This window comes from Penicillium rubens, assembly GCF_028828025.1.
Source record: "Penicillium rubens strain IBT 27055 chromosome Unknown utg000003l_segment0_segment0, whole genome shotgun sequence".
NCBI classification, from domain to species: domain Eukaryota; kingdom Fungi; phylum Ascomycota; class Eurotiomycetes; order Eurotiales; family Aspergillaceae; genus Penicillium; species Penicillium rubens.
In genome coordinates this window covers 2,338,190-2,352,499 of record NW_026890601.1, presented here as the reverse complement: position 1 = coordinate 2,352,499, position 14,310 = coordinate 2,338,190, and the positions used below count along the sequence as shown (strand labels likewise).

At 50.4% G+C, this 14,310-nt stretch overlaps 6 protein-coding genes across 6 annotated transcripts; 3 read left to right on the top strand and 3 right to left on the bottom strand.

The window, feature by feature from the left end:
• Positions 1–113: 113 nt before the first annotated feature.
• Positions 114–1,324, bottom strand: N7525_007101 (quinone oxidoreductase family protein; the record flags this gene model as incomplete). Its single annotated transcript, XM_002567629.2, has 3 exons — positions 114–161; positions 225–399; positions 459–1,324. The coding sequence occupies 3 exons, from the start codon at positions 1,322–1,324 to the stop codon at positions 114–116; spliced, it is 1,089 nt and encodes a 362-aa protein (XP_002567675.2).
• Positions 1,325–2,573: 1,249 nt separating this feature from the next.
• N7525_007100 (uncharacterized protein) lies at positions 2,574–4,835 on the top strand (the record flags this gene model as incomplete). Its single annotated transcript, XM_002567628.1, has 1 exon — positions 2,574–4,835. One exon carries the CDS (start codon positions 2,574–2,576, stop codon positions 4,833–4,835), a length of 2,262 nt encoding a protein of 753 aa, XP_002567674.1.
• A 2,052-nt stretch (positions 4,836–6,887) lies between these two features.
• N7525_007099 (CFEM domain-containing protein) lies at positions 6,888–7,559 on the top strand (the record flags this gene model as incomplete). The annotated part of the gene is made up of 3 exons (XM_002567627.1): positions 6,888–6,965; positions 7,042–7,180; positions 7,234–7,559. The coding sequence occupies 3 exons, from the start codon at positions 6,888–6,890 to the stop codon at positions 7,557–7,559; spliced, it is 543 nt and encodes a 180-aa protein (XP_002567673.1).
• Positions 7,560–8,703: 1,144 nt separating this feature from the next.
• On the bottom strand, positions 8,704–9,858 carry N7525_007098 (uncharacterized protein; the record flags this gene model as incomplete). The annotated part of the gene is made up of 1 exon (XM_002567626.2): positions 8,704–9,858. The coding sequence occupies one exon, from the start codon at positions 9,856–9,858 to the stop codon at positions 8,704–8,706; it is 1,155 nt and encodes a 384-aa protein (XP_002567672.2).
• A 674-nt stretch (positions 9,859–10,532) lies between these two features.
• N7525_007097 (acyltransferase family protein) lies at positions 10,533–12,011 on the bottom strand (the record flags this gene model as incomplete). Its single annotated transcript, XM_002567625.1, has 1 exon — positions 10,533–12,011. One exon carries the CDS (start codon positions 12,009–12,011, stop codon positions 10,533–10,535), a length of 1,479 nt encoding a protein of 492 aa, XP_002567671.1.
• Positions 12,012–12,695: 684 nt separating this feature from the next.
• On the top strand, positions 12,696–13,853 carry N7525_007096 (glycosyltransferase family 32 protein; the record flags this gene model as incomplete). Its single annotated transcript, XM_002567624.1, has 1 exon — positions 12,696–13,853. The coding sequence occupies one exon, from the start codon at positions 12,696–12,698 to the stop codon at positions 13,851–13,853; it is 1,158 nt and encodes a 385-aa protein (XP_002567670.1).
• Between the last annotated feature and the right edge of the window lie 457 nt (positions 13,854–14,310).

Sequence of the window (14,310 nt, the reverse complement as noted above, 5' to 3'; positions counted from 1 at the left end):
TATCTAAGGGATATCCAAAAAAAAAAAAAAACCTTGAATCGTTGTAATCGTTGTCTTATATTATCAACAGATCATAATCCTTTTGTATTGTTTAAGAAAAAAAAAGGTCCTGCTTAAGGCTTCAGCAGTGGCTTTCCCATAGTCTTCCGTCCTTCCAGATCCTGTCAAGAGTGTTAGGATATACAATGGCTACAACTTCACGCAAGCACAACAGGGCTACGTACCTTGTGCACCTGGGCAATGTCCTCGAGCGGATAGATTTTGTGGATCTTAGTCTTAAGCTGGCCCGACTTCAGCAGGTTGAACAACTCATTAGTGTAATATTCGAACTCTTCGCGAGTCTGAATGTATCCGAAGAGCGACGGGCGAGCAACCTTGACACACTTAGGGGTAAGTTTCCTATTGAAATCTCATTAGTATCACCAGCCAATTCCGATATAGAGAGGGAAAGACCATACGCGAGAGGAAGCGGGGGCACAGGCCCGCTGGCGTTGCCAAACCAGACGATAGTACCCTTGCGCTTGACAGCCTCCAAGCTTCCCTCCCAGGTATCTTTGCCGACAGAATCGTAGACAACATCTACACCACGACCACCGGTAGCTTCCTTGACCTTTTTAACCCAATCCTTATCCTCTTCGCTGCGGTAGTCGATCACCACATCAGCACCGAGGCTCTTAACCAGCGCACACTTCTCTGCGCCGCCAGCGGTACCAATAACGTTGGCCCCAATAGACTTCAAAATCTGCGTCATAAGGAAGCCAGCTCCACCAGCGGCAGCATGGAGAAGAACCCAATCGCCCTTCTGCACCGGATAAGCCTCCTTCGCAAAAGCCAGCACCGTCAAACCGCTCAGGAACGACGCCATGATATCCTCGTCACTGATCCCGTCGGGAATCTTCGCTGTCTGGGCAATCGGCACTGCAGTGTACTCCGCATACCCGCCAGTAGACAACCACGCAACCCGATCGCCGACCTGGAAACCAGAAGTCTGGGGACCGACAGCAGCGACAATACCAGCGCCCTCGCGGCCCAAGACCTCGGGCTTGGGCGCGGGGTACAGGCCCGTTCGGAAGTATGTGTCAATGTAGTTTACGCCGGAGATGTTGTTGCGCACTAGTAGCTCTCCTGCTCGTGGGGTAGGAACTGGGTATGAGGTCTTGAATTTCAGCACTTCAGGGCCGCCGGTCTCCTCGACCACTACGGCCTTCATAGTTGCTGGGACGGACATCGTGCGGATCTGAATGAATTGGTTCACGAGTGGAGGAGTAATGTGATTGCGAAGCACTGTGAGTCGAGGATTACTGCGTAGAAGAGAGCGAAACATAGTAAATAAGTAGGTGAGGGGTGTGAAGGTAGGTATCAAGGCCATCGGCTTCATATTTGTCATCGGATCCCCGCAATCTCCAGAGGCCCGGCGGAATTGTTGCGCGCTCTTCTTTTTTCTTCTCTTCCTTTTTTACACCCAACAAACTGGTACTTATGCGGATTACGGCGTATTCTAATTTGATGCGCTTCTTGCAGGTTTCCCAAATCCCATACGATTAACAAGTCGACTATCCGATCTTCACAGGGGTATGACGCCATTTCCGTCGGAACAAGGGTATAACGTATCATGCCACACAGCACTACGACGCAGACTTAGTGGAACAATGATATCCAACAGATCCAATGCCGGCTTTCTCTGACACGAGACCAATGTGGCTCACCCAGAGCCCCTGGTCAGATCTACCGCTGTATTAGCGCTTCGGTTCTCCGTACAGAAAACCGAGATGCAAGCCACCCGGAGCCCCATGAGGGGCAAACCCCCCACGACCCACGACCCGGCATGTCAGTTGGCCCTGGCTCTGCATGAGAACGACATAGCGCCGACTTTGTATCATCTGCCGCTGACTGCATCACGAAAAGTCCTGGAAGGGAATAGATCTCCCCCGCTCCATACATATGAGACAGCACGCAGGCCATTAGCCTCTGATCGGTCACTTGAAGTTTCCTAAACACCAGCCCCTGAGCAACTTGAAGAGTTTTCATTTGTTGCCCGATGATCCGATCTGATTCTAAATAAGTCGACCTGAAACGCAGCGGCAGTACCCGGAGGTTCCACTTCGTGCCCAATAATCAACAGGCTGCCATAGCCACACCCCTTTGTGATGATGCCGACTCGACCATTCGTTTCACGGCTTTTCACTGCCATCCTTGCCTCGTGATTTCTCAGCCTGAAGCTATTCTTGTTTGTATTTTTGCTCTTGCCCAATCACTAAAATGGCCTATCAGAGGTCCATTCCAGCAGGGTGATGCCCGATGCCATCCACCAATGCTTATATACCCTTGTACGCCCGGCTTGCGCACGCACTTAAATCGAGCATCTTTGTCTACTTTCATGGAAAAAATTTTCTCTCTCTTTCATACGTGCCATAGTTCTCTGCTCCCCTGCAAATTTTCACCTTTCAAGTCGCACTACTTATACTATGAACCACATTTCCCGAGCTATTCCACGAGACGTAAACGCACCAGGTTAACGTCCCAAAACAACTATATTCCATACTATTTGTGGGGTGAAACCAATTTTTCCAAAAATGACTTCCGCCCGAAGCTCTCGACGGGCGCGATCGCAATGGCCCCCAGCGCCCTGCGTTGAGGAAGAGCCCCAGGCCCTCTCGAAAGAGCTAGACGGCCTCTCCAAGCTTGGAGCTAAACCCGGGGTCGACGGTGTTCATACAAGAGGGGTTATCGATCAGTACCCCATCTTAGTCTCCGCCAACTCGCCCCCTCCACCCTCTACTTCCCCTGGCAGTGTTCCCAGCGTGCCTGGACTCGGAAGTGTGTCTTCGGACGAAAGTGCAGGGCCAACGACACCGCCTGCTCAGGAGCCGATCTTACGGAACACCGTCAGGTTCGAGATGGACGATCGACCAAAACGTGCGCCGCCCTCAACTGCAAGCCAGCCACGGGGGCCACCATCTCGGCCTTTGACCCAGCAACAGCCCACCAATGAGCTTAATACGCAGCGGGAAACCCAACCGCCCTCTCATGACCGGGATAGCAATTTCAGCAGACACCGGCCACCAACGCAAAACACGTCTCATGGCCCCCGCGGACCGAGTGCGCCGGATCGCAGCGGTTCTCGAGCTCCCATGCATGACAAAACTTATCTACAACCACCCAAGTCTTCCATTGGTCGGTCCAACAGTGCAAGACATGCACCGTCGACAACGCGACCAATGCCAGAGCGCTTTCGACGAGAGCCTAGCTCGGGGTATCTGTCCGATCCGGCCACCACATACAACAGGCCACCCTCACACCAGCCCCAGGCGCCTGTGTCCACAGCCCCTGTATCAGCTCTGCCAAATGGGCCCACCCTCGCAGAACGCATTGACGAGAAGCTTCGCCAGCGACAGGAACAGCGGGACACGGGGTCTATGTCGGACCCGGAGGTACGGCAAATTCCCACAACTATGAAGCATGTCAAACCAAATCCCCTTAACATTCCCCTGCCCCCTCCGCCTCCTGCTCCTGCTCCTGCCCCTGCCCCCGCATTGCACCCACCTTTGCGTGGGCCTCAGCGTGGGCCTCAGCGTGTCCCGACACAACGAACACAAAGCGAGGTGCCCCCAGCCTCACGTGCTCGGGCGACATCGGTAACGATGCCCCCTACGCGGTCGATGTCTGGATCTCGCCATCCCTCTCGACCAGCACCCGAGGTGACCAAGCCTACATCAACCCAAGTGGCAACCCAGCTAAACCCCGACAGGTCACTGGCTCATCCCGCATCCTCTCGACCCGCAGGTACATCACCACAGCGCCCCAGCACGGTAGGCCTGGGCCTCTCTCCATGCCCACGAACTATCGCTGTCGCAGGCTATCAAGATTGGTATACGCTCAAAGGCCTCACCCATCTGGACATCTGTCCATCCTGCATGAGTCAAATCGCACACTCCCGCTACCGCGACTACTTCATCCCCAGTCTGTCAAAGCCAGCCGGACAAAAGACACGATGCGCCTTCGCCAACGCATGGACCCGTCTCGCCTGGGCTCAGATGATAAAAAAGCAACACGACAGCCTAGAACTCCTCTACCAAATGACACGCCCACCACCCGGCACACGCCCCTGTCCCGGCCGCATCGTCGCCGAACAATCCTGGCACCGGATCTACGACCCGGAGACCGGCGGGGACCTCGCAGGCTTCCACGTCTGCAGCAGTTGCGCACGCAACATCCGCATCTTAATGCCCAGCCATCGGGAAACCTTCCAACTGAACCCGGACCTCACCGAGCGGGTGTGCGACTTCGTCACTTCCAGTCCGCGGTTCGTGAAATTCATCGATCTCCTCGACGCATGCGCATCCCGTGCCGAATCGGATCCCTCACGCACCCGCCGCCCGGATACGCGCGAGTTCCTTAACTATGCGCGACGTAAGGTCGTGCTGCGTGATTGTCGTCGTGATAGGCCTACTCTTAGTACGTGGCACTTTATACCGTCGCTGCCGGAGATGTGTGTGTGCGAAGACTGCTATGACGAGGTTGTATGGCCGCTTGCGAGATCGAAGCATCCTATTGCGTGCATGGTCTCGACGAAGATGCGCATCTTGCCTGGTGATGGGCCTGGTCGGACTCGTGAGGCGAGTTGTCAGCTTTACTCGCCGCGTATGCGGGCGAAGTTCCGGGAAGCGGTTGCTAGGGATGATCTCGGGATGTTGAAGTCTGTTGCGCAGAGGAGGGTTGAGGCTGAGCGGCGGTTCCTGGATCGGAGGGAGGAGTTGTTGGTTGCTCAGTCGAAGGGATATGATTGTGATGAGGAGCTGAGGAAGGCTGTTGATGAGTGGAGGAGGTGGGAGTGAGGTGTATGATTGTCTCGTTTCTTTGCTTGGATGTCTGTAAATGCATGTATACTTGGGAGCATTGGGTGTACCATTGGAGGGAGTTTTGCGTTTGTATTGTACTAGCATAGCATAGCATATATAAAAGTCTGTTTAGGTAGAACATACTGTTATTAACCCCGACACCTGAGATAATATTAGAGATGTGGTATTTGAGCGATCCTAAGGTGTCTTATATGTCTTTCTAATGTCAAGGTTTTACATAGGTATCTTTTCGAGTACTGCCCATGTCCACAGGTCCACGGGTGGTACCTATTCACCTTCCTTATGTAAACAGGCACAGATGCTCCTTCCAGAAAGAGACCTGTCCGAGTGCTCTTACCCTGTCAGGTGAACATCTTCGACTGCCATGACTCTGTTTGTGAGCCTCTTTGAGATCCTATACCTTTTTGATCCCCGCCCTGTGACCAAGTCAACTATTCCGAATTTGAGCGGACCACTTCCTGCATTTCATTCCCCAAAAGAGAAACAGCCTTGTCTTCTTCGTCGACAAGGACAGGGCAGAGCAGCTGTGTATGTCTGCCGTGAAGGAACGAAACATTTTAAAGACGATTATGACAACGTACGACATCTGGAACGCTTTCACCGGTTAAGATCTCGTTATTACATCAGACGTCTTTTCAAAGAGTTGCGAGACTACATCGACCATTGTCCAATGTGTGCCGGCCTCCGAGCCTCCGGGCAGTGGACAGATGAGCTGTCTAGGTGTGCCCTTCGACGAGAAGGGCAAGAGGCTTGCGGCTGAAATCTCCAGCATGCCAGCCTCTTAGGTGGCAATCTGCTTTATCGGGGCACTTCCCGGCCAGAGCTTGTTTCGCTCATGGCACCTCTTGTCCCAGCAATATCAACGCGGCATAGCGAGCATGAGTTTGGACCTGGCGTCTATACCACTAGTTCATTGCAGCATGCTTTGAAATACGTGACCAGACAAGGAGTTCTGATGGTCTTTCAGAATCCCGATTTCCATTCAGCACATTAAGCTTTGGGAGCCTAGCGAAGAAGATTGGCGCGTGGTCATCCGCTTCTGGTCCGGGTTGCCTCCATCAGACGCGGCCTTACGAGAACCGGAACAATGGAGGACTGCCGACATCATCAAAGATCCCACCTCACGCGCTGGAGATAGACCAGAGCCAACTCGGGTGAGGCCCAGACGCGCAAGTGGTTGGCGTCAGTTATGCAGGCTGTGCAGCATTGGGGGCCTCCTTGAAGATGATGATATGGTTTGAGTAAGAGGGAGGTTAGAGTCTGGCAGAAGAACAACCTTCATGGAACAGATACAAGTTTCCTTGGAGAAGTTTGGAACCCTAGCCGACCCTAAACACCATGGACATTCCGAGGTCCAGAACTTTTCAGACGTTTCCTTTTCTGGCGACAAACGACTAAATACAACTATGCCCATCTGTGTTTTACTGACGAAGATCTTCATATTAATCTTCTGGTTACAAGTAAAGAGTCCACAGGTAAATCCGGACATATTCGAAGGCCAATGAAATTGACATGGCTTATTGCTACATACCTGGGTCGCTAGCACCGCTTAGACCAATTCTAGTGAATGGTCCCTTTCCCCTCGGTCCATGTTTAACTAAGTTTAATTAAAGACATGTGCTTAAGTCCGGGGCTACAAAGCCTCGACGAATTAGCATCCTATACACGGAGTAGGTCCACACTAAACCATCTTTGCGTAAGCTTTGAGACCCCAATGGCTGGATTTCATTCGTTCAGATTAATTGGACTATGGGAACAGGGTTTACGCTAGTCGAAAGACTAGTAAGAGAACCGAGCCCCGACTATACGGAGTACTCTTGGGGGAGAAAGACAATTCGTATGTGAACCAATAACGTGACATGAATGATGTTCTAATAACCGGTCTATCCCGCTAGACATAGAGCTTGGATTGGAACTGAATCATATAAAACTAGTCTCGGGCATACATTCAGACTTCGTTGTTCCGCGTTAAATGTCCTCCACGACCGACTCCAGGCTATTCATCTATTCGGTTCTACATAGTTAAAAATGCGCCTTACTGCTGCTATTGTTGTGCTCGCCGGTGCCATCGCCAGAGCTCAACTATCTAATATCCCCCAATGCTCTGTATGCCCTGTCCGCTCAATATCTCTGCTCAGTATCTCGTCTCAAACTAACCCGTGCTTGTTTCTTTCTCTCCCAGCTTACCTGTTTCACTTCGACCCTTGCCGGGGATGGCTGCTCTGAGCTTACGGATTTCGCGTGCCATTGCCAAAAGCCTGGCCTCGCAGCGGAGATTGTGCCCTGCGTCAATAAAGCCTGTGATATCTCGGACCGACAAGGTACGAGAAGCCACATTCCCTTTCGTATGATCCGGTCTAACTATGCCCTATAGCCGTATCCAGCGTCGTTGAATCCTTGTGTTCCGGTGTTGGCCATCCGGTCTCTATCCCCGCGGTGGACACATCGGTTCCCACAACGACTGCCGTAGCTATCCCAACTACGAGGAGCTCTAATTCTACCACGGTCAGTGGCGGGCCAGGCTTCAAGACTTCCTCCACGGTCAGTGGTTTGGGGCCAAGTTCCGAGACTTCGTCCACGACGACCACGGCTCCGCCTCAGAGCACATCCCAGTTCAACGGTGCCTCTGGTATTGCACCCGGAGCTGTTCAGATGGTTGGTAGTGCTATCCTGTTAGCCAGCATGATGTTCTTTGTTTGAACATTTATGTGGAGACTTATGTGGAGAATTGTGTGGGGAGACAACAGAATGGCTTTTCGTCTACTATTTACTATACTTAATCTGGCCCCGGTACTTCCATGTTTATTGCCTCTACCCAACCATCTCAAGCTACATTCATTTTAATACCTTACCTGTTCTAGAATAGAGAGTGTCCAAACATCGAATGGTTCATAGTCAAGAGTGAGACAACCATCTACATGTTCTGACTGTATAGAAAATACATACCAAATCAGTTAGGACTGTCTCAGATCAATACACCATCATACAAGCATCCACTATACCAGCCTCCACAACCGAGTGTGGGGGAAATTGGATGCAAGGTCGGCAACAGCGGACTAGGAAAAAAGGGAAGGGGAAATAAGCCCCTCGTCCGAAGCCATTAGATTAGTGTGCGGGGAGAAATCACTCATGGCATTTACTTCATTGCGATTCTGTCCCTAATGACAGCGGGTTTCTGCGAGAGTCTGCTTTCTGCCCGATTCTGATGATAGAAGACAGTCAAGCACGCACGCTCCTTATCCACAAGTAGTCGATCATGGTCCTTGTCATTTCCCCGACAGGTCTAAGACGGTTCGATGCGACGAAATCAGCCCCCTTTCAACGGATATCTAGTCGAAATACGATCGAACGGAGGGGTGTTCTGGGTGAGGTTGGAAAACTAAAACCCTCAATTGGCCGATCCCATAAGCCCTAATCAATTAGACTTTCTGGCATATGCTAAAGGCTCATGGGATTCAGGTCTGAGAACTTGGAGAACCTCGGATGGATGGGAGAATTTGGTAGCAAAACATGTGAAAATAAGAGTTTTTAGTCTTTCCAGAGATTAATGAAAGTGCGCTAGACAACGCCATAGCCACCTTAAGTTTTACTACGCAAGAGAGGGATAGGAAGACACGAAAAAGAGGGGTTGGAGAATAATTCTGCGATAGTACGGAGAAAGGGTTGTCTTTGTCTTCGTTTTCTTTCTATCATTTTAGTATGTACACCATAAATATAAATTAAATTCTTGCCCCCTACTACTCCGTACACGTCTTAGAAGCGGTGTCACATCTACCTCTAGGTCCATTGAGAACAAAACATACAAGCCTGCAATGTTACATATGTACAGTACTAGGGAACTAAATCAAAATCCCGCACACATACCCAGCTCTGCTAGAAGGGCCCCCGCCGTGACATCGATACCGCCAGCATCCGAATCCTCCCTGCCAAAAGCTAAGAACAGTGTATCATCAATAAACCCGTGGTCCTTTTGGCCATGACTTTTCCAACTGATGCTAGTCATGTAGAGCATCTCGGAGTTATCTCCCAGTAATCCCGTAGAAGAATCTTTATCGGACTTCTCCGCTCCAATGCTGCGACCAAAGATCCAGATTGGTTTTGACGAGACCGCATAGATCTCAAACGGCATCGAACGCCGCGTCAGCACCACGTAGGGCTCATATACGGGGTGAAGGCCGCGTAGGGTCTTTTGTTGGATGATGAAGAGCACAAAGGTATTGGTCGCATCAGGTTGGCAAAATTGGTCAGATCGCGCACATAGAGTGACAGCTAGCGAGTTTGTCGCCTGGTGCATCTTTCCCGTCTCAGGCAAGAATCTCCTGAGACATTCTTGGTCAGAAGCAGCGGTCATCAGCGCCAAGTTCGGTCCAACGGAGCCATCTAGCTCGAGTTTCGAAAACACACGTGCTGGTGCAATTTCATGGTGTAGGAACATCTGTCCCGAGTCATCCCAGAAGAGAAACCAATTCTTCTCAACGGCGTTCCATGGCATTGGACGTTGAAGCTCACGATACTGCCGGAATTCGTGCTCGTTGATGGTGTCTATCCCCCAATCCACCAAGATTCGAAAGTCAGAGATCCATTGTCCGAAGCATGTAAAGAGCGAATTGGAGCCGTAAATTGTGTACGGGATCTCGGGCCCGTAGAATACCCTTGCATCATGTGGTCCGACGCTGAGACTAAAGTACGAAAGGTCGCCGAGACACTTGCTGGAGTCACCAAAGGTCGCTGGGATGGGCAATTGCAGTGGTGGCTCCAGACAGCTCAAGACTCGCTTGTCGTCCGAAAATGCGGCGTTGCAGACGAGTTCAGCGTACCAGACTGAGGCTGTTCGAGCAGAAGGATCCTTGTGAAGTTGTGCAGTGATGATCCAGGTGTCAAGCAGCTCGGGATGGGGGATTATACTGGGATTCAAGACGGATCTTCTTCCGAAGTCGATCTTAAAATACTTTCGATCGGGACTCGATACCGAGTGTATTACGTGGTGTGTCCGAGACATATCTTTGTCGAATCCGGGATATCTTCGGTCCTCTGTAGCTTGTCCATCCCGGCAGTGGGACAAAGTCTTGCTATGAACGCCTGAACAAGCTATGTCGGGTTGTCCGTCATCAATGTGTGATTGTCTACATGCACCCGGGGAATAGTCCGGAAATAGAAATCTCGTCTGCAAGCCGAGGTTGGATTGAAATTTGGCGACGAGGATCACCGCGGACAACAGCCCTGCAATAAGTATCAGGTGTGCTATTCTTTTGGCCATGTTCAGTTGAGTGCACATATGTAGAGTGTAGGCAGGATGTAACAGTAATGAGGTTATAAGTTCTCATTTCAGAGAAAGCCCGAAATTGCCCAGATGGTTGACACTAACTAGAAGGGGACTTTGACTGACACACTGAATTGAGGGGTTATACCTAGGTAGTTTGCCATTGTGATTAGTGCGATCATCTATTCTTGACAATCTTTACCATTATCACGAAACATGGCCAGGCTTAATGACCCGGGTAACTTTGCCAAATCCAAGGTGAACTTATGCCATTACAAGAATTTCTATGATCCACTGGTATGAGCTCCGGGCTCCTCTTATTATACAGCAATTTATCATTTAGAAGAACGATTATTGTATTACATACTCAAAAACAAAGCCAGAGCATGGACACGTGGGATTGTCAGGTTTTGTCAATCAAGCGCCCTTTGGTAGATCCACTGAGAGAACTTCACTGCCGGCTCATCAACTAGTCTAGTCGTGACCTCTGCCAGCCAGATAGTCAAGGGCAACAGAACCAGATTCGCGACGAGAAAGTTGACTTCAAGCCCAAGAGGGCCAACGTTAGGCAAGGGGAGGCGGTTAATCCACCAGGGACAATTCTCATAGTGTGAATCGAGTACGAAACCCACTGCAGCATAGAGCCTGTCACCCAAAGTCCACAGAACCGGTCCATGAACCAGATAGAATGCAAACGAAATACGGCCCAAGTACTGGTTGAACGGCGCGGTAAAGAACGTCTTGAGCCACTGAAGGTGAGATGTGCATGCGACAAGAAAGACAGCGGCCCAGAACAGGTAGAACCACTTGTAATCGAACACGGCCTGTGGCTTTAGGAAGGATAAGAGGTACCACCCCGGTGAGTCACGTAATTGTTGCAAATTGTCCGTGTGTGAGGGGACTCCTCCAAGATAAAGGCTTGCATAGAAGAGAACAGTCATGATGGCTGCCTTAAAGGGACCCAGTCGGAGAAAGAAGCGGGGCAGGTCATTTCGTACGGCGAGGAGGTCGAGATCTTGCAGAAGCATGCCGGCAATGAACATAGCATAGTGTGATCCATCCGCAACGTACAAAAGGTACACAACCAAGGCGACTTCGCCTAGGAGTCGGGCATTGCGGCGAAATCTTGAAAAGGCGAGAACGGCAGTGTAGACGGCCAGAGAGCCTCGATGTTCGACGGGTATAGACCACGCATGGAAATTGTATGTGAACCAGGGCTCGCCGCCTGTTCGGAGAGGGAAACTGAAATTCTTGAACTCGGCGTACCAATTCCATAGCTCCGCGCGGTAGCTTCCTTGAAGCTCTGGGACAGCGGTGATCTGAAACAAGTGCAAGAATGTAATATAGCATAATGTTGTGCAAATGACGGGAATATATAGACGAAACCATCGGCGGAATACGGCGGAGGAAAGGCATTTACCTAGTGCAGCATAATCGCCATCCTGGATGCTTACCAGTGGCCTCATTGAAAGAACGTACCCAGAGAGCACGAAAAAGACGCTGACGGCAAAATGTCCCCCGGAAAACAGTGTTCTAATACCAGGAAGGCATGCGAAATAGTATTTACCGTCGTAACCGTAGGCCAGCTCGAAAGCATTTCCCACTCCGCCATCGTGGGCCCAAAGTTGGTGATGTCCCCAGTAGACTAGTAGAGCCGCAAAGCCTCGCAATCCATCTAGGTATGCGGTGGGCCTGCTAGGTAACTTTTGCTTTTCATTGTCGCTTTTTGTCCCAGTAAGGAGTGTGGGCAAGAAGGGAATGCAAGAGAAGAGTGATATTCCATGTCGAGAGCGCGTCATATGGGCAAACCGTGGTTTCCGTCCATCCTCGAGGGCTCGCTCTGGGCTTGACTTCAACTGTGGAGAGTTCTCGATTGAGTGTAGCATAGGCATTGGATTCAAGTTGAGAGAGTCCCCTTGTTGGGAATTTGAAGGAAAGATGAAAAGATCAATAGAAACCCAATTCCACTTGAGAATGACACGGCTCTCAGGTACAATTCTGTAAACATGTGATATCCAGTACAGTGAAGTAGTCCTTATTGGCAGTGCCCAGTACCGAGGCCCATAAAGGCCTGCTAGATTGCATTTTTCAAATTAATCAAAGCCGGATCCCCCTCTTTTCCCCCACAATTTAGGGTCTGAACGGCGGGGAGTATGACCCGATGTTGGCTGCAGCCACGATCTCCTGCAATGTCAGGCCTGGAGTCACATGTGAATGCGCACCGGATAACATCCACGGAAGTCTAGGCGTTTTGAACTAAATGAACTAAATCCATAATTGACTGTCTCTATTATTGGCCCCCGTCCGAATGAAGGTGTTTCACTGCTCTAGGGGTGATCCAATCAGTTAAGCTTCAGCCCTTGACCATTTCCGTGCCAGCGATAGGTACCTATAGGGACCATTGTGTCCGCAAATGTAGACTTAATGAATACCACATGTTAATTACGATGACACTGTATGTAATCTACTTGTCAATGAAATACCTAGGTAACGCCCGGCCTTCTTGTACTGTTCTTTCTCCTTTCTCGACTTCGTTGTCCCAGACAGGAGGACAATTAGATCACACAGGCCCAGTCATGTTGGAGAAGAATCTCGCGTTGCCCAATCTCTTTCCGAAGAAGGCACGCAGATTCACACATGGGGGTCTAGTGGCTTTGTGTCTGTTCATCTACTTTTGTGTCACCAGAACGTCGCATGAATTTGAGGATAAATCGTACTCTACTCAGCTGAGCAATATTGGCGAACAATTTCCCAGGAAAATCTGGCAGATCTGGAAAGTGAATCCATTGGAATTCGACGAGCGTGATATCGGGGTAGCCCGCAGCTGGATATCTAAAAACCCAGGCTATAGGTACGAGGTTCTGACCGACCAGAATGACCTCGACTATGTCGAAGCAAACTTCGGACCCCTTGGGCTGAACCGTCCAGACATCGTTGACACATACCGGTCTTTAACGGCTCCGATCATCAAGGCCGACCTACTTCGGTATCTCGTTTTGTACATGGAGGGAGGCGTCTATGCCGATATAGACGTGGAGGCATTGAGACCAGTTGAGCGATTCATCCCAAGCAGCCACGACGAAAGCGAGATCGACATGGTTATCGGCGTCGAAATCGATGAGCCACACTTCCGCGACCATCCTATACTAGGTCCAAAATCTCAATCCTTCTGTCAATGGACATTCATGTGCAAGCCTCGACAGCCAGTGATGATGCGACTAGTAGAGAATATCCTCCACTGGCTCAATCAGCTCTCCATCAAGCAAGGGAGGCCAATTTCAGAGCTTCAGCTGGACTTCGATGATGTGATCACAGGCACCGGGCCTTCTGCCTTTACAGGCGCAATACTATCTGAAATGAGCCGTGCAACGGGCAAGGACATCTCATGGAGTACGTTCCATGACATACCAGAGTCCAAAGTTGTCGGGGGGTTTCTGGTTCTCACAGTTGAAGCGTTCGCCGCTGGGCAAGGTCATTCGGACTCGGGCACCCATAATTCGCGCACCGCGTTGGTCAAGCACCATTACCATGCATCTGCGTGGCCAGACCGTCACCCACGGTTCTATCACCCGGTCTTTGGAGAGGTCGAGAGGTGCAATTGGAATGTGGACTGTGTGAGGAAGTGGGACGAAGAAGCAAGTGCTTTTGCTGCTCTGCCTCCGGAAGAGCAGGAACGACAGATTGCCACATTCCAGGCAATAGGGGAAGCACTAAAAAATATTGAAACCCCCTAACCCGGGAATGCTTTGATTTCTCTTTTCTGACAATGTGATCATGTGTTCTAGATACAAGTACGTCCTTGTAGAACTCTCACTAGAGCCTGTTGTAATATGAGGCTGGTGCAGATCAGGAATCAAGCCCAGCTGAATCAATTCCTGCATTGTCTATACAAGGAAACAAGTTGATTGGAAACCAGCTTGGCCTTCTCATGGCCTAATCGGACAACTGTGCGTAGTGACTGAGATTTACTCAGTGGGCCTGACTCTAAGCGCCCTCATTAAAGCGGCATGAGTCAAGTACGTATAGTGAAATAGATATCAAATGGCAATTTCATTTTAAAAACCCGCATCTTCAGTAAAGCGAAAATAGCCACAAAGGGAGACAGTCCAAATGAACCAACAAGAAACATGCTATTCCAAGCATGTACAAGATTACACAGACTACATGTACATTGAACAGACAGTAAGAATA